Source organism: Odocoileus virginianus, unplaced genomic scaffold (genome assembly GCF_023699985.2).
Source record: "Odocoileus virginianus isolate 20LAN1187 ecotype Illinois unplaced genomic scaffold, Ovbor_1.2 Unplaced_Scaffold_34, whole genome shotgun sequence".
NCBI classification, from domain to species: Eukaryota; Metazoa; Chordata; class Mammalia; order Artiodactyla; family Cervidae; genus Odocoileus; species Odocoileus virginianus.
The window spans coordinates 75,255-94,687 of record NW_027224296.1 but is presented as its reverse complement, the minus strand read 5'-3'; the positions used below and the strand labels follow the sequence as shown (position 1 = coordinate 94,687).

The 19,433-nt window shown below is 37.7% G+C and overlaps 1 protein-coding gene and 2 pseudogenes across 1 annotated transcript; 2 read left to right on the top strand and 1 right to left on the bottom strand.

The window, feature by feature from the left end:
- Positions 1-3,274: 3,274 nt before the first annotated feature.
- LOC110146840 (olfactory receptor 5I1-like) lies at positions 3,275-4,217 on the top strand. Its single transcript, XM_020907905.2, is given in 2 exon segments — positions 3,275-3,808; positions 3,810-4,217. Coding segments are annotated over 2 exon segments (942 nt in total).
- Positions 4,218-8,126: 3,909 nt separating this feature from the next.
- On the top strand, positions 8,127-9,059 carry LOC110146839 (olfactory receptor 5W2-like; annotated as a pseudogene).
- Positions 9,060-16,660: 7,601 nt separating this feature from the next.
- LOC110146838 (non-histone chromosomal protein HMG-17 pseudogene) lies at positions 16,661-19,165 on the bottom strand (annotated as a pseudogene).
- Between the last annotated feature and the right edge of the window lie 268 nt (positions 19,166-19,433).

Here is a 19,433-nt window from a genome sequence, read left to right as displayed (position 1 = left end):
ATTGGAGGTTTCACTTGCATGTTTCATAGATTTCCAAGTCATCCTTCAAGGTTACAATAAAAAGTCATATTTCAAAGTCATGTTCAAATTCTACTTGCTTCTAGAAAAACTTTAAGATTACAGAAACAGAAATTGACAAAATTCTTAGACTCAACATCCTGAATTATACTAGGATAAAAATTAAATGCAGCTATTTTTATTGCTCACATATATAATTAGTGAGGTGGCTATACAGAGTGATATTTAAAGATGAGAAGTTAACTTAATACTAATTTTTTGCCCACTTTACTCAGTCAGCTAATATTTATGCTGTGCTTATTATAAGCCAAGAATGATTAAGAATGCTAAAAAGAGAAGCAGTTAATTACTTTAATCTCCTTGACTTAGTATCTTGACAGGACTTAAGGACTTGCCTTAAATCCCTGTCTAAAACATTCTCTCAGCTGATGATTACTGACATTTGCTTTCATTTCACTAATATCATTTTTGCTTTTATTATTTTTAATAGCTAAAATATATTTCATGGCATGACTCTAATCACAGTCAAGAATACAACACATTCAGTTCAGGTAGGTTCAGTTCAGTCGCTCAGTCGTGTCCGACTCATTGCGACCCCATGAATCGCAGCACGCCAGGCCTCCCTGTCCATCACCAACTCCCGGAGTATACCCAAACCCATGCCCATCAAGACTGTGATGCCATCCAACCATCTCATCCTCTGTCGTCCCCTTCTCCTCCTGCCCCCAATCCCTCCCAGCATCAGGGTCTTTTCCAATGAGTCAACTCTTTACATCAGGTGGCCAAAGTACTGGAGTTTCAGGTCTTCAGCATCAGTCCTTCCAATGAACACCCAGGACTGATCTCCTTTAGGATGGACTGGTTGGATCTCCTCGCAGTCCAAGGGACTCTCAAGAGTCTTCTCCAACACCACAGTTCAAAAGCATCAATTTTTCAGCACTCAGCTTTCTTCACAGTCCAACTCTCACATCCATACATGACCACCGGAAAAACCATAGCCTTGACTAGACAGACTTTTGTTGGCAAAGTAATGTCTCTGCTTTTAATATGCTCTCTAGGTTGGTCATAACTTTCCTTCCAAGGAGTCCCGGGGTCCAGCCTCAGCAGAATCCAGGAGATACCCTCAGGATGAACGGCGTCAGCGAGAGAGAGAAGACACGTGAGACCAGCCTTGATAGGGCCAAGTCTGCGAGGGAGAGAGAGAGAGAGAATGACCAGACGGGGGTGTTTGCAGGGTCTGGCAGAGTCTGGCAATGCTTTATTTTTTACCGTGGCTTTTATACCCTAAATTAGTACATTTCTAAGGGGGAAGATAGTTTAACATTACATCAGCTTGTTCTTCACAAAACCAGGGTGTTTTCTGCATACTTCTTTGTTTATGAGGGTCTTGTACATTATCTTCTGGCCTTGGGGCCTATTGACATTTTATGACCTAGGTGAATGCAAAGCTGTTTTCCGTAATCTATTCTTTAATGAACACAAAGGTCAGTCCTTTTGCAGAAGTTATCAGTTAAATTTATCTAAAAGGTTTACCACACAAAGACTCTGCAGCTCCAGTGAGGCAGCCCCTGTTTAGCATTCCTGGTTAAAATTAACAATTCTAAACTCTTATTTTTCTAAATCTTTAACTATAACCGCTTTTAGAATAATATTTTATGTTCTCTAATAGGGCTTCCTCACCCCCGAAGGGCTCTGTACCTATTAGGGCCTTTTGTGTGATCAGGTTCTTTATGCTGTTTATGATTAAGGTGTTATAAGCAATCATGCATATTAGTACCAAGGGCATAAATGCACTTGCCAAACAAACTAAAATACCAGCAAAAGAGTTTAAATTGAAACACTCATTTCACCCTGGATAATCTCATAAAATACCACCACCTGGGAAACTTACTGGTTAAAGTTCTAAATTGATTCTTATTTGGAAAGAGATCAGGGAAGGCCTTCTGCCTGTGTCACAGAAATTAGGGAGTAGTCTATTGAAGCAAGCATCGGACAGAGATAATCTTTAAGGTAAATGCCGGGGGCAGCTTTTCGGAATCCCTGAAAACCTGATCCGCCTTGCCCATCAGGTTTTCTCCCTCATGACCTTGTCATGGGTGGGATCTCATGTGCCGGCTCCCTGCAAAGGAATAAGCATCTTTTAATTTCATGGCTGCAATCACCATCTGCAGTGATTTTGGAGCCCAGAAAATTAAAGTCTGCCACTGTTTCCACTGTCTCCCCATCTATTTCCCATGAAGTGATGGGACCAGAAGCCATGATCTTAGTTTTCTGAATGTTAAGCTTTAAGCCAACTTTTTCACCCTCCTCTTTCACTTTCATCAAGAGGCTCTTTAGTTCTTCACTTTCTGCCATAAGGGTGGTGTCATCTGCATATCTGAGGTTATTGATATTTCTCCCGGCAATCTTGATTCCAGCTTGTGCTTCTTCCAGCCCAGCGTTTCTCATGATGTACTCTGCATAGAAGTTAAATAAGCAGGGTGACAATATACAGTCTTGATGTACTCCTTTTCCTATTTGGAACCAGTCTGTTGTTCAATGTCCAGTTCTAACTGTTGCTTCCTGACCTGCATACAGGTTTCTCAAGAGGCAGGTCAGGTGGTCTGCTATTCCCATCTCTTTTGGAATTTTCCACAGTTTATTGTGATCCACACAGTTGAAGGCTTTGGCATAGTCAATAAAGCAGAAGTAGATGTTTTTCTGGAACTTTCTTGCTTTTTTGATGATCCAGTGGATGTTGGCAATTTGATTTCTGGTTCCTCTGACTTTTCTAGTACAACACATTAATATCTATTAAATACTAGACAAAAGGAGTACATTTTTCTAGAGTTATCATTACAAGATGTACTCATGTTAACATACTTTTAATAACAGAAAAATTTTTCCTCTTATCATCATTTCACTTATTACTTCATTATTCATTTAATCCTCTGTACTAGCTATAGCCCTATACTTGAGAATTAAAAAAAAGTAAGCAATATGAGATGTTATCTGCACATGTCTGTCCAGTGGAAGAACTAGCTATTGATCAAACAAATACAATAAAACTATCAACCAAGAGAAAAAGCTACTAAATTCTGAAATATGTTTCTCAGAATTTATATTTGGAAGGAGATTTGATCTGGGACTCTTGACTTGATTGCTTATTTGTTGAAACAATAAAATAACCTTATAATTATATCTATTTTTTTTCTCTTTCCATCAACTTAGCATCTTAAGATGTTACAATTCTCATAAGAAGAAAACAGCACATGATATGGACTTTATAGTTGGAAACTATACCTTGGTGACTGAGTTTATTCGGTTAGGGTTTCCAACTTGCCCTGAACTGAGGATTGTCCTGTTTCTCCTGTTTATGACTTTGTACTCTATGATGTTAATTGGGAACATTGGGTTGATGATGCTAATCGGGGTTGATCCCCACCTTCAAACACCCATGTATTTTTTCCTTAGTAACTTATCCTTTGTAGACCTTCACTATTCTTCTGTCTTCGTTCCCAAAATGCTTGTCAACTTCATTTCTCAGAACAAGTCAATTTCCTATCACGGCTGTGCCCTGCAGTTCTATTTCTTCTGCACTTTCGCAGATACTGAATCCTTTATCTTGGCTGCCATGGCGTATGATCTCTATGTCGCCATCTGTAACCCTTTACTACACATGGCTGTGATGTCTCGGGGCATATGCATATGGTTGATCATCTTGTCATACTTTGGAGGCAATATGAGTTCCCTGGTGCACACATCCTTTGCATTTATTCTGAAATACTGTGATAAAAATATCATTAATCATTTTTTTCTGTGACCTACCTCCCTTGCTTAAGTTATCGTGCACAGACATGTCACTTAATGAGTGGCTTCTCTCCACATATGGCAGCTCAGTAGAAATTATCCACTTCATCATCATCATCATCTCCTTTTACATTCTCTTCTCAGTCTTAAAGATCCGTTCTTCCACCAGAAGGAAGAAGACCTTCTCTGCCTGTGCTTCCCACCTGACATCCATGGCCATCTACCAGGGGACTCTGCTCTTCATTTACTCACTACCCAGCTACCTGTATTCCCCCAACACTGATTAAATCATCTCAGTGTTCTACACCATCATCAATCCAGTGCTGAATCTCTTGATTTATAGTTTGAGAAACAAAGACGTAAAAGATGCTGCTAAAAATGTCTTAAAGCCAAAGATAAATTCCTCCTGAGACATAAGGTTCCAGGATTCATCTAAATCCCCGATTACAAACTCCAGCTGTGTGTATGCTCAGTCGTGTCCAGCTCTTTGCAATCCCATGGACTATAACCTGCCAGGTTCTTTTGTCCTTGGAATTATCCAGACAAGAATACTGGAGTGGGTTGCCATTTCTTCCTCCAGGGAATCTTGCCCACCCAGGGATGGGACCTGTATCTCTTGCTTATCCTGCATTGACAGCTGCCTGTCTTTACCCTTGCAATGCCTGGGACAAAGTGTAACTAAGAACCTGCAACAACCTTGCCAGCATATACACAATTTCTCACACAAACATTTTATGGAACACTTGTTTTCACAGAACCAAGCATATTTCATAGCCTCAAGGTAAAGGAAACATTTAAAAGTTTCAAAATTGCTGCAAAGTAATAGTTGAATAAATTTCCAACTATTCAGTTCAGTTCAGTCACTCAGTAGTGTCTGACTTTTTGCAACCCCATGAACTGCAGCACACCAGGCTTTCCTGTCCATCACCAACTCCCAGAGCTTGTTCAAACTCATGTTCATTGAGTTGATGATGCCATCCAACCATCTCATCCTCTGTCGTCTCCTTCTCCTCCTGCCTTCAATCTTTCCCAGCATCAGGGTCTTTTCCAATGAGTCAGCTCTTCACATCAGGTGACCAAAGTGTTGGAGCTTCAGCTTCAGCATCAGTCCTTGCAATGAATATTCCTTTATCATTGATGGTTTTATCTTCTTGCAGGCCAAGGGACTCTCAAGAGTCTTATCCAACATGACAGTTCAAAAGCATCAATTCTTTGGCACTCAGCTTTCTTTGTGGTCCATCTTTCACATCCATACATGACTACTGGAAAAACTATAGCTTTAACTAGATGGACCTTTGTTGCTAGAGTAATGTCTCTGCTTTTTATATGCTGTCTAGGTTTGTCATACCTTTTCTTCCATGGAGCAAGTGTCTTTTAATTTCATTGCTGCAGTCACCGTATGCTGTGATTTTGGAGCCCAAGAAAATAAAGTCTATCACGTCCAACCATTAGGAGCTGGGAGTTAATACTAGAACAGATTGTATTAGGTTGTCTGAAAAGATATAGTAAGAACTTCAGAGATTGTGCCTGTGTGTGTTTTCATGTGTAGAATATCTCCTTAAGAAGATTGCATTTACAAAATTACTGGATTAGAGAGGAAGCCAGATTCCTTTGGTTTCTGTGCTATCTCTTGTACCCAACTAGTCAATTGCACTTTGATCAGTTAATTTTTCTGTCTCAATTGTCTGACCTGTAAAGTGAGGAGAGTATAGTACCTACATCAGTGACTGCTGTATGTTTGACTAAATGCTGAGAATCATGCCTGAATCATTTTAAATACTTGATAGATCTTAAATACATACATTTCTTTAATCAATTAAAATACATAAAGTGCAACAAGATCGTGTGAGGCAGGGATGCTAGGAAAGCAATCATAGAAAATCAAATACCTTTTCTTAAGTGCTGTCCAATAACAAGTCAAGAGCCTTCTATACCCAACCTAATCCAAATTAATTTGAAAACTTTTTTCTAGTTGCATCTTGTAGACTAAAGTTTAATTTCAAGCAAAGTATTTGTTTTCCTCCCTATCTTTTATTTTTTATGTCTGAAAGTATTACTGAAAATGTGGAACATCCTTCTCTGGTATCTCAGAAACACAATGAGCTACTGAGCATATAACCTGTGTTTTCAATGGCCGGTCAACTGACGTGACATTGGGAAGCACCACAGTGAACATTTACTTGAAGCCTGGACATAAAAGGACATGCATAATTGCAAAATATATTTCTATAACTTATGTTTTTGCTATTTATTATTATTTTCATCATTATTATTTATTATATCATTATTTAATTGCCACTTATATATCTATTGGTGAGATATCTGTTCAAATCATGTCCCTATTTTTAACTGGTTTGTGTTTTTATTATTTATAAACATTTTTGTATAGTCTAGCTACAAATTCTTTGTTGCAAAAATGTTTTGCAAATATTTTCTTCATCTATAAATCTAACATCTATCTATATTACATAATAATATGTAACATTACCTAATAATACAAAACATTAAAAATTATTTCATAAAATTATGTAACAGGAATAATTAATAATCAACAAAACAATTTTTCCCCTCTGCTTATATTCTATTCATACTGCTTCAGTTTTCTTTTGTTCTATAAACACTATCTCAAAATGGCACAGGTTAAATAACTGGGCTGTATTCTGTTATTCTTCATGTTGACCATGATCAGATGGTGTCAAACCATACAGCATCCCATGGACAGAGGAGCCCAATGGGCTACCGTCCAGGGGGTTGCTAAAGTGTCAAACGTGACTTAGTGACTAAACAACAACAACAACCAAATATAAACATTAGTTTAAAGATTCTTGTTCCTTTATTTCAAAAATAGTTGAGATTCCATCTTACAAATAACAAAGTGTGAAAAAATGAACTTCATGTGAACAATATGTCATATTGTTTAGGTCTAAAAAATATACACATCATTCACATTCCAATTTTCACACATTATCCAAGACACACACACATGCAAACATGTGACACACATATAAATGCAGGCAAACACAATGGAGATAAGTCTATACATTTCAGAAGCAATTGAAAATGAAAGTCACTCAGTCATGTCTGACTCTTTGTGACCCCCTGAACTAGACAGTCCATGGGATTCTCCAGGCTAGAATACTGGAGTGGCTAGCTATTTCCTTCTCCAAGAGCTCATTCTAAACCCAGGGATCAAACCCAGGTCTCCCTCATTGCAGGCAGATTCTTTACCAACTGACCTACAAAGCAAGCCCACAGCATTTATTATCACTCATCTCACTTTCATTTTATAAAGAAAAAAAGAGTTTTTTATATTTCACTGGAGTGGGTAGCTGTTCTTTTCTCCAGGGGATCTTCCCAACTCAGGGATCAAACCCAGGTCTCCCATATTGCAGGTAGATTCTTTACCATCTGAGACACCAGGGAAGCACAAGAATATTGGAGTGGGTAGCCTACCCATTCTCCAGGGATCTTCCTGGCACAGGAATTGAACCAGGGTCTCCTGTATTGCAGGAGACCTGTATTCTTTTTTTTTTTTTTTTTAGACCTGTATTCTTTACCAGCTGAGATACATGGCAACTCAGGAGATTAAAATACATGTGTTAAATAAGTTTGTAGAAATGTTTCCCTTCAATGAGTAAAGAGATTCTTTCTTTGGCAGGAGACAATTCCCACAAAAAGATAATTAATATTATGACAAAACAAAAATACACATCTAGAGAACTGCTCATTAATACCTGCTTAATGTCTCACCAAATACTGAGCATAACATAAACCAAAACCAGAAACATAATTATTTTATTATGATCAATCCATGATATGCTCCTTATTTCTGGAACTGATACAGATACTCTTAAAACAATCATGGTTTTGAGAAATATTAAAATTGCTATCTTGTTTTATATCCACATGAATATTTGAAGAAAATGCTTAGTCCTGACTCTTACAGCCAGGTATCTCTAACATTAGAGTCTCATCCACATTATTTTGAAGAGAAGAAGACAGGTAAATTCATCAAATGTATTCTCTCAAGTAAAGAAAGGGAGACTCAGAGACAAGCTTGTAGAAAGTAACATGCCTCACAAATGACATTTAGATTAGGTTCAGTTTCTCAACGTTCTATACCAGGTGCTTGTTTTTATTGAGTAATAGTAGTTCTGCCTTTTTAAAGAGTAGGTGCATGAATGTATAATTTTCTGAATATAAAGACAATTGCAGATAGACTGTGTTCTATCTTATGATATACTGCAGATGTGCAGAAGTGTTACACACCCATGTGTCCTTTTCTTGATCATTTTCTAAAAGCTTGACAAGAACAAAGAAAAATGGATGGAGGGAATTGCTCCTCCATGACTGGGTTCATTTTCTTGGGAATTACTGATAACATGGAGGACAAAGTGACCATATTTACCATGGTTCTAACTGTTTATCTCATTGGCCACTTGGCAAATCTTGGGATGATATTGCTGATTAAGATGGATCTGCAGCTCCACACACCCATGTACTCTTTCCTCAGTCACCTCTCTTTATGTGTCCTCGGCTATTCCACTGCAATTCACCCCAAGATGCTCTTAGACCTATTTTCCAAGATTCCAAGGCCTATTTCCCTTTCTGTGGCTGTTGCTGTGCAATTCTTGGTCTTCTGTATCTTTGCAGATTCTGAGTGTCTCCTGCTGGCAGTGATGGCCTATGACCGGTACAAGGCCATCAGCAGCCCCTTGCTCTATGCGGTCAGCATGTCCAGCAGGCTGTGCTCCCTGCTCATGGCTGGGGTTTACCTGGTGGGGATGACAGATGTTTTGATACACACGGCATTAGCATTCTGCTTATTTTACTGTGCGTCAAATGAGATTAACCACTTCTTCTGTGACTTACCTCCACCTTTCCTCCTTTCCCGCTCTGGTAAATGAATTAGCGTTATTCATTGTTTTTGGTTTTATTGAACTGAGTACCATTTCAGGAGTCCTTTTCTCTTATTGTTATATCATCCTATCAATCTTGAACATCCACTCTATTGAGGGGGAATTCAAAGCTTTCTCCACCCATACCTCTCATTTAAATGTTTTGACAATTTTCTAGGGAACTGTGTTTTTCTTGTAGCTCAGGCCAAATACTTCCTACTCTCCAGATCAAGACAAAATGACTTAATTGTTCTACACCCTTGTGATTCCCATGTTAAATCTTCTGTTATATAGCCTATAGAGCAAAGTTGTGAAACAGGCCCTGGAAAACTGGAAAATGAAAGGTGGTTTTAAAGGGTGTACTATAAATATATAGACACACATACATATGTCTGTTGTTTTTGTAAAATTATATTCATGACACAAGGGAAATGAAATTGTTTCAAATACTTTAAAGGAGTAAATAAATATTTGTGATAAAGTGTAATTTTTAAAAACACTACCATTCCAAAACACAGCATGCTTCACTGTGTATATACAACTAATATATAGCACTTCCTCTTTGCTGAATACTTCCAGAATTTTGCAATTTTGTTAAATATTATGGTTAATTGTTTCATTCAAATATTGTTTCAATTACACTAAGATTTATTGTATATTTACTGAGACACCTTTGAGCATTTAGGTCCTTTATATCCTATGATACACACTGCATTTTCTATATTAATGACTGTAAGCTAGAGCTAATAAAAGAATTAACTACACAGCCAAGTAATTCCTAAGAAGCCTCAAAAATCACTCTGAAATAAAAATTGAGGACTATAAATCCAGCGGAGGAAAAACTATCAAAAGGGAAAAGGCAGTCTCTTCAATAAGTGGTGCTGGGAAAATTGTACAGCCCATGTAAATGAATGAAATTAGAATATTCTCTAACACTGTACACAAAATAAATGCAAAATGGATTAAAGGCATAAACATAGGATGAGGTATTACAAAACTCTTAGAGGGAAACACAGGCATAACAGTCTTTGACATTCATTGCAGCAATTTTTTTTTTTTGTATCCATAACCTAAGGCAATGGAAATAAAAACATAAATAAACCAATGGACCTAATTAAACTAAAACAACAACAAAAACTTCTGCACAGCAAAGGATACAATAAACACAATGAAAGGACAACCCATAGAATGGGAGGCAATATTTGTAAACGATGTGAGTAACTAAGGATTAATTCCAAAATTTACAAACAGATAATGCAACTCAGTATACAAAACAAACAACAAACAAAAACATGCACAGAAGATCTGAATAGACATTTCTCCAAACAAAACATACAGGTTGGCAAGAGGCATGTCAAAAGATTCTCAGCACATGAATGATTAAAGAAAAGCAAATTAAAACCACAAAGAGATATTATCTCACACTGGTTAGAATGGCCATCATCAAAAAGCCTACAAACAATAAATGCTGGAGAGGGTGTCAGTTCATTTCAGTTCAGTCACTCAGTCATGTCCAACTCTTTGTGACCCCATGGACTGCAGCACACCAGGCCTCCCTGTCCATCACCAACTCCCGGAGCTTACTCAAACTCATGTCCATTGAGTCAGTGATGCCATCCAACCATCTCATCCTCTGTCATCCCCTTCTCCTCCTATATTCAATCTTTCCCAGCATCAGGGCCTTTTCCAATGAGTCAACTCTTTGCATGAGGTGGCCAAAGTATTGGAGTTTCAGCTTCAACATCAGTCCTTCCAATGAAGACTTTCAAGAGTCTTCTCCAACACCATAGTTCAAAAGCATCAATTCTTCGGTGCTCAACTTTCTTTATAGTCCAACTCTCACATCCATACATGACTACTGGAAAAACCATAGCCTTGACTAGATGGACCTTTGTTGGCAAAGTAATGTCTCTGCTTTTTTTTTTTTTTTCATTTATTTTTATTAGTTGGAGGCTAATTACTTTACTCTGCATTTTAATATGCTGTCTAGGTTGGTCATAACTTTTCTTCCAAGGAGTAAGCGTCTTTTAATTTCATGGCTGCAATCACCATCTGCAGTGATTTTGGAGCCTAAAAAAAAATAAAGTCTGCCACTGTTTCCACTGTTTCTCCATCTATTTGCCCATGAAGTGATGGGACCAGATGCCATGATCTTTGTTTTCTGAATGTTGGGCTTTAAGCCAGCTTTTTCACTTTCTTCTTTCACTTTCATAAAGAGGCTTTTTAGTTCTTCTTCACTTTCTGCCATAAAGGTGGTGTCATCTGCATATCTGAGATTATTGCTATTTTTCCTCATCCATCCCAGCATTTTGCATGATGTACTCTGCATATAAGTTAAATAAGCATGGTGATGGTATACAGTCTTGACATATTCCATTTCCTATTTGGAACCAGTCTGCTGTTCCATGGCCAGTTGCATCCTGACCTTCATACAGATTTCTCAAGAGGCAGGTCAGGAGAGGGTGTGGAGAATAGAAAAACCTCCTACACTGTTGTGGGAATGTAAACTGGTACAGCCATTAAGGCGAAAAGTATGAAGGTCCCTTAAAAACTAAGAAAAATGGAGCTAGCACAAGATCCAACCATCCCAATCCAGGACATATATTCAGAGAAAACTGTAGTTTGAAAGGATATGTGTACCCCAATGTTCACTGCAGTGCTGTTTACAATAGCCAAGACATAGAAGCAACCTAAATGTCTGTTAACAGATGAATGGATAAAGAAGATACAGGACATGTTTATAATGAAGGATTTGTTGTTCAGTCACTTAGTCATTTCCAACCCTTTGTTACCCCATGGACTGCAGCATGCCAGGCCTCCTTGTCCTTCATTATCTCCCAGAGCTTGCTCAAACTCATGTCCATTGGGTCACCACCCAACCAATCTCATCCTCTGTTATCCCCTTCTCATCCTGTATTCGACCTTTCCCAGCATCAGGGTCTTTTCTAGAGAGTCAGTTCCTTGCATCAGCTTGCCAAAGTATTGGAGTTTCAGCTTCAGCATCAGTCCTTCCAATATATATTCAGGACTGATTTCCTTTAGGATTGATTGCTTTGCTCTTATTTCTGTCCAAGGGACTTCATACTCAAAATTTGCTCTAAGATCTTCATATCTGGTATGATTGGGCTACTTTCAAAGATACCAGGACTATGACTCATTGGAAAATGAGTGTCCAATGACCATGACTGTCATTGGAAAAGACCCTGATGCTGGGAATGATTGAAAGCTGGAGGAGAAGGGGATGACAGAGAATGAGATGGTTGGATGGCATTACCAAGTCAGTTCAGTTCAGTTCAGAAGCTTAGTCATGTCCGACTCTACAGTCCCATGGACTGCAGGATGCAGGCTTCCCTGCCCATCACCAACTCCCAGCACTTACTCAAACTCACGTCCATGGAGTAGATGATGTCACCTGGCCCCGTCACTTCATGGCAAATAGATGGGGAATCAATGGAAACAGTGACAGGCTTTATTTTCTTGGGCACCAAAGTCACTGACTCAATGGACATGAGTTTGAGCAAGCTCCTGGAGTTGGTGATGGACAGGAAGCTTGGCATGCTGCAGTCCATGGAGTAGCATAGAGTCAGACATGATTGTGTGACTGACTTGACTGACTGAAAGAGTTCCGTTGCTGTCTAGAAGGGAGCATTTGGGAGGATGTAATATTGAGACTTCTGTCTCATAGAATGAATGTGGATAGTAGCAAACAAATAACTTTAAAAAAATTATGAACTCTGTTTATTTAGAAAAATCATGTGTGTAAAAAATTTTAAATGAGTCATCTTTGCATATGTGAACTTCCTTGGTAGAAAATTCTGAACACAGTCACATTCTTATTTTTTGTTCCTCAGCCTCCATTTTAATAGAGAGAAATATTGGTACTATACTTAGTAGTAAGTAAATATTTAGATAGTATTACCTTTTCAAATTTTTGCACTAGAAATTGCAGGAAATGAAAAAAAATCATTTATTTTATTCCTGAGGTCTTAAATATAATATAAATATTCTTATATAAATGAAATGTAATTCACAAAGAAGAAAATACATTATTTAGGAAATGTGAGGGAGTCATAAAGTCAATGAAATGCTTGTAAGAAATGTGGTAGGATGAAAATAAGACAATGTGTGGTGATGAAAGCTACCTTTAAAGGTAGCATTGTTACTAGTGTTATAGCATCATTATTCATAATAGATAAAAAGTAGAAAAAACCTGATAGTCATTTAACTGAAGAGAGGATCTACAAAGTGTATGGTATCTTTAAAATGAAATATTTTCCCAAAATGATGAAAAAAAATACTAATAAGTAGAGCAACGTGGATGTAACTTGAGAAAATTATCTTCAAGGAAAGAAGGCTGACAGGAAAATAAAATAAACAAATGAGCAAAACATATTAGAAAAAAAAAAAAGGTATCACATGATTCTGTTTGTATGAGACATCCATAATAGGAAACCGCATAGAATTAGTGGTTGCTATGGGCTAAGGAAGGAGAACTGGCAAGTAGCAGGTGAGGTTTCTTTTTTTTTTTTTTTTTTGCAGGTGAGGGTTTCTTATTGAAGTGATGAAAATATTCTGGATTTAGATACTGGAGATAATTGAACAATCTTGAAAATATAATAAAAAACAATAAAAACAAGAACTGCATACTTACATAAGAAAGATCAATTTCATGGTATACGCCTCATATTTCAATAAAAAAGAAACCATGGTCAAAGTATAGCGATATTCCTAAATAACGTAGTGAAGGAGACCGTTTCAAAGACACAATGACCAATCCAGAGGAGCTGAGAATGATGGAGGGAGGATCTTTTTGAGTTTCATTAGGTTTCCTCTTTGACTGGACAAGAAGATAGTTTCAGGGTAACTGTGAGGGACACCATACAAACAAATTGCTATTTTCTTCTACCATAGGTCAATCTGGCAGCAATAGTGAAGCTTCAAAACTCAGCCTTTGCAAAGTTGTTTCTGACTTCACAGGCGAATACATAGAAGCAGAAACATAATTAATGAAACGTTTGCTAACAGCAAAACCTAGGGGCAGTACCTCAGGGAATTAAGTCCCCATATACCTGGTAAAATAAAAGACCCTCTGCTTATTAGCATTTAGCTACCCAAGACCTCCTCATTTCAGGTAGGTTTCCAGGTCCTATCTTAAATAATATAAGAGGAACTAACTTTTTGAGAAAGAAGAAATGTATTTGCAAGTGAAACGTTTATGCCTACTTACTCAATTAACTCTGCATCTACTTGCCAGAAACAATATTGATTTCTCTGATTGGGAACCATCTTCCTGAACTTTTTAATAACCACAGTATAATTTCTTAATGATTTTATTTTCTTGTTGGCTCACAAAAATTCTTTTACTCCTTTTATCATTGGATAAATGTATACATGAATTGAAGGTTTGTTTCATTTTGTTTAAAAAAATAATACAACTACCACAGTAAAAATAAAAACTTGCAAATTAATTCTCATGTGAAAAAATACCATATCTATTTAGGCTTAAGGAAGAAATTCATTAAATACATTCTATTCTTATGTACATCAAAAACATATACAAGTCAGGAGAGAGGTAATATATTTATAATTATGGCTGAGTTGCTTTGCTGTATGGCAGAAACAAACAGAAAACTGTAAAGCAATTTTACTCCAATTGAAAAAAAATAGGCATATCAAACATGACACACACACACAGACACATACATAAGAGAGGGTATGTATCTATCTCAGAAGAATTTATTGTCTCTCATCTCACTTCCATTTTATAATATTCTGTTCAGTTCAGTTCAGTTCAGTCGCTCAGTCATGTCTGACTCTTTGCGACCCCATGAATCGCAGCATGCCAGGCCTCCCTGTCCATCACCAACTCCCGGAGTTTACTCAAACTCATGTCCATCGAGTCGGTGATGCCATCCAACCATCTCATCCTCTGTCGCCCCTTCTCCTGCCCCCAATCCCTCCCAGCATCAGGCTCTTTTCCAATGAGTCAACTCTTTGCATGAGGTGGCCAAAGTATTGGAGTTTCAGCTTCAGCATCAGTCCTTCCAATGAACACCCAGGACTGATCTCCTTTAGGATGGACTGGTTGGATCTCCTTGCAATCCAAGGGACTCTCAAGAGTCTTCTCCAACACCACAGTTCAAAAGCATTAATTTTTCGGCACTCAGCTTTCTTCACAGTCCAACTTTAGAGCCCATTTAAAATCCAAACAGATACAAATGTGTTCTATTGTTTTCAATTCCTTTTAGATCTTTTCTTTCACTCATCAAGCAACTTGATTTTTGACAACTATCTCTGCAAAGGGGTGCTGAGTATTGTGACAAATCAGTAATAAATTACTAGGAATAAAGGTTGATAATACTTAGATGTTTCACTAACTATTAAACACAACATAAAACCAGTAACAAAATAGTGATCATTATTATTAGTCAGTGACATGGTCATTATTTCAGAAATTAATACAAATATTCTGAAACCAATCATGCAATGAGAAACATTAAAACTGTAATCCCATTTTGTTTCCATGTAAATACTTCCAAGTGTAGAGACTCCTTAGCCCTGTATTACAGCTCAACATCTCTAATACATTAGAGTCTTGTTCATATTATTTTGAAGAGGAAAAGAGAGGTAAATTAATACAAAATGTATCCATTGAGATTTAAAAAAAGTCAGACTCCGACATGACCTTGTAGGAAGTAACATGCCTCATAAATGATGTAATAGATTTGGTTCAGTTTCTCAACAGTCTATTCTAGGTGATTTTTGTTATTTGGTAATAGATAGCTGAAGAAGTGTTAGTCACTCAGCCATGTTGGACCCTTTGTGACCCCAAGAACTGTAGCCCACCAGGCTCCTATGTCCATGGAATTCTCCAGGCAAGAATATTGGAGTGAGTGCCATTCCCTTCTCCAAGGGATATTCCTGACTTTGGGGTCAAACCTGGGTCTCCCAAACAATCTCTATCATATCTCACCCAAGAGAGAGACCTCACCATCCCTTGGCAGAGATTACCAAATGTCAATCATAAAACTAGATTCCTGACTTTGCTGCTACGTCTCAGAGAAACTCATCACCCTGGCACAATTAAATTCTGTTTTTGCTGTTGTTAGGTTTTTTGTTTTTATTTTTATTTTTCTGCTTCACAGCTTGTAGGATCTTGGTTCTCCCACCAGGGATTGAACCTGGGCCCTCAGCAGTGACAGCACAGAGTCCTAACCACTGGATGCCAGGGAATTTCCTGACTCACTTCTAGTATTAACAGATTGTCGGGAATGCAAGTCAGCCTGGCCTAGAGGTCTGGTGCCGTCCCTTCATGGACCAGCTATGGAAAGGCGCACAGCTCAAAAGACAAACTAGACAAGTCACAGACAGACTTGACCAGAAACCAAAACAAAGAATCAAACGGAGAAGTGAAGAAGCACAGTTAGCATAGATAATGTTCTAGGCTTCCCTCATAGCTCAGTTGGTAAAGAATCTGCCTGCAATGCAGGAGACCCAGGTTCAATTCCTGGGTTGGGAAGATCCCCTGAAGAAGGAAATGGCAACCCATTCCAGTATTCTTGCCTGGAGAATCCCATGGACAGAGGAGCCTGACAGGCTATAGTCCATGGGGTCACAAAGTCGGACATGACTGAGCGATTAACACTTTCACTTTTTCCACTTCGAATTCCTTGTATCACAGCATGACCTGTGGGAGAGAGGGGAAGGGAATGGGGAAGAGGTTCAGATTAAACTGGACTTGAGATGTCTTACTCCATATACATCTTTCTCTTTTGCCTCTTTTGTTCTCTGACTTGTCTCCACATCACTTTGAGGATGCCTTAGCTCTCCTCTACTCCCTCCAACTTCCTATCCTGGTCCCTACCCTGACCTAAATACACCATGAACAGTGGAGAAGTTCTATCTGAAATCTAACTTGAGTGATTTCTTTTGAAGTTTCTCACCTGGAAACCGAGGAGGAAATTTTATATAGAGGGATCATCAACTCTCATAGTCCCCAACATTCCATTGAACTTTTAGATTTCTTCATGAATTTCCTCAATTTTCACCTTGGAGGAAGAGATGATGGGAAGGAAATGTATAAGAATAGGGACAATGAAAACAAACCAAAAAAAAAAGAATAGGGACAATGGACTTCCCTGGTGATTCAGTAGATAAGAATCTGCCCACCGAAGCAGAGGACACAGATGTGATCCCCGGTCTGGGAATACGCCTCGTGCTGTGGAACTAAACCTATGTGCCACAGCTACTGAGCCCGTGAACTTAGAGCCTGGGCTCCACAACGAGAGAGGCCACCACAATGAACTGCAATGAAGAGTAGTCCCTGCAACTAGCGAAAGCCTGTGAGCAGCAACGAAGATGTAGCACAATCAAAAATAAGGAAAGAAATGTATAAATTATTTTTAAAAAACGAATAGGAATGGTGTGCATTGGAAATAAGATGGAGATGGCCATAAAGACAGATTCAGCATCACCAAGGATGGGCATTGGAAAAGGGTAGAAATAAACCCTGGAAGAAGCAGGAACTGATGATAAAGATGAATGAAACTGAAAACAAAAATTAAGATGGATATGCAGATGGAATTAAGACCAGATAGAGATGGGGATGGGATAGAATCTGAGGATATGATATGGATCAGAATGAGAATAAAGATAGAAAGAAGGATCTGTAGGGATGGAGAATGGAGCTGAGGAGAGGAGTACAGAGATGGTGATAAGAGTGGAAGTAGAATGGGAGTGGAAACAGGAATAGGATGGAATCATGAAACTTCACTTGGTATCTCCAGCACCTTCAGCTTTCTGCATCTTGTCTGTTTTGGCAGCTCGAATTTTTGTAGGATTATTCCCATCCTTGCTAGCATCACTCTTTTTCCCTTTGGGTGCCTTCTTTTTCTTCTTTGCAAGTGCCTTTTTAGGCTTGGGATCTGGCTTTGGAGGGACAGGTTTAGCAGATAATCTTGTAGATCTTCTCTGTGGTTTGTCCTTCACCTTGGTTTTATCTCCTGTAGCATCCACTTCAGTCTTTCTCTTGGGCATACTGGTAGACACACATAATGGGCATAATGAGCATAATGGTAACACATAATGGTGTTAGATACACAGGGATGTTGTTATGTACAGGTTTTGTTTACTCCACAGATCACTCTTCCCTCTTCTTCATTGTTCCTGTTATTAGTAATTCTTATCCAATTACATTCCCACAAATATTTTACAATATGCTTGTTATGCTGGCACTTTCTTTGGGATTGCATTGAATCTATAAATCTATTTGAAGAGACTAAATATATTACTCTTCCAATCTATAAATAAATCTTTCTATCTCTCTAGATCTTCTGCAGTGCTCATTTCGGCACCACATAAACTATTTTGATCTTCTGTAATGTCTATCATTAGAGTTTTACCATTTTCCCTAAAGAGGTCTTGTGCATATTTTGGTAGATTTATTCCTAGGACTTCATTTTTTTTTAATGCCATTGTGAATTTTTTATTTCAATTTTGGTTTCTTACCAGAATGTAGAAATAAAATTAGTTTTGTTAATGCTGGTTTCATATCTAGAACTGTGCTGTTTTAATTATTTATCTTTACATTATTTAAGGTTTTTAAATACCTAAAATCATAGGGTCTGCAAGTAATGCCAGTTTTGCTTATTCCTTTCCAGTCCTTTACCTTTTCATTTTTTTTCCCTTTTCATATATCACAGACTACGACCTCAAGGACAGTGTTGAATAGAAGTGATGATTGCAAGCATCCATGTCTTGTTCCAATCTCAAAAGGAAAGTTTTGTTGCTTGCTACAGGGCTTTTGTAAACAGCTTTTATCAAGCTAAGGAAATGTCATTCTACTCTTAGTTTGTTAGTTTTCATGAATATATATTAAATGTTATCAAGTGCTTTTTCTTTATCTATTGAAACTGTCATGTAATTTTTTTAATAATTTGTGAATGTGGTGAATCAAACATCAATATTTTGAATGTTCAAGCTAAAGGTATTTATTAGTTTGATCTACATATCTGAAATTCTGTCTTTGTTACTGTTGAAACAGCTTTCACACATTTCAGATTATATTTTTTAAATGTTGATGTTAGAGGAGGGACTCTCTTGCATTCAACACCAAAATCTGTTTTCTGAAACCTCCAGCCAATCTTCTCCCACAGATAGCTTAACAAAAGGGTACAGATCAACATTTTAGTACTTTGACAATTAAATCACTTTAGCTGTTCCCTTTAAAAGTATGCAGTAAGATTGCAAATCAAAAGAGAAAGCTGGAACCGTTTGCAGTTTGGATGGATATAGAGCTTATTTCACCTTGATTCAATACCTTTTAATACATACTTGGCAGAATTTCTATAAATCTCAGCAACTTACTTCCACTTACTAAAATTTCACAGAAAAATCCAGTTTTTGAGCATAAAGGGTAATCTTACCTTTTCTTTATTGGTTAGCACTTTTAAATTTTCTAAAAGAATTCATAATTTCTAGCAAGTACCATAGCTTTTTCCCTCTCTCATTAAAACTAAATCTCAATTGCACATTGTTTCTAAATAAATAAATAAAAGATAAGAGTATGTAAAAAACAATTAAAATAAATAAATAAATAAACAGAATTTTTGATAGCAGAGATGAAACCTTCTGGTTGTTTAGGTGAGCTGGCAGAGATCCTGATCCTTCATTCTTTTATCCAGAAACCACATCCAACAGCTGTTACCTAGCCACTGAAACAGTCTTGTA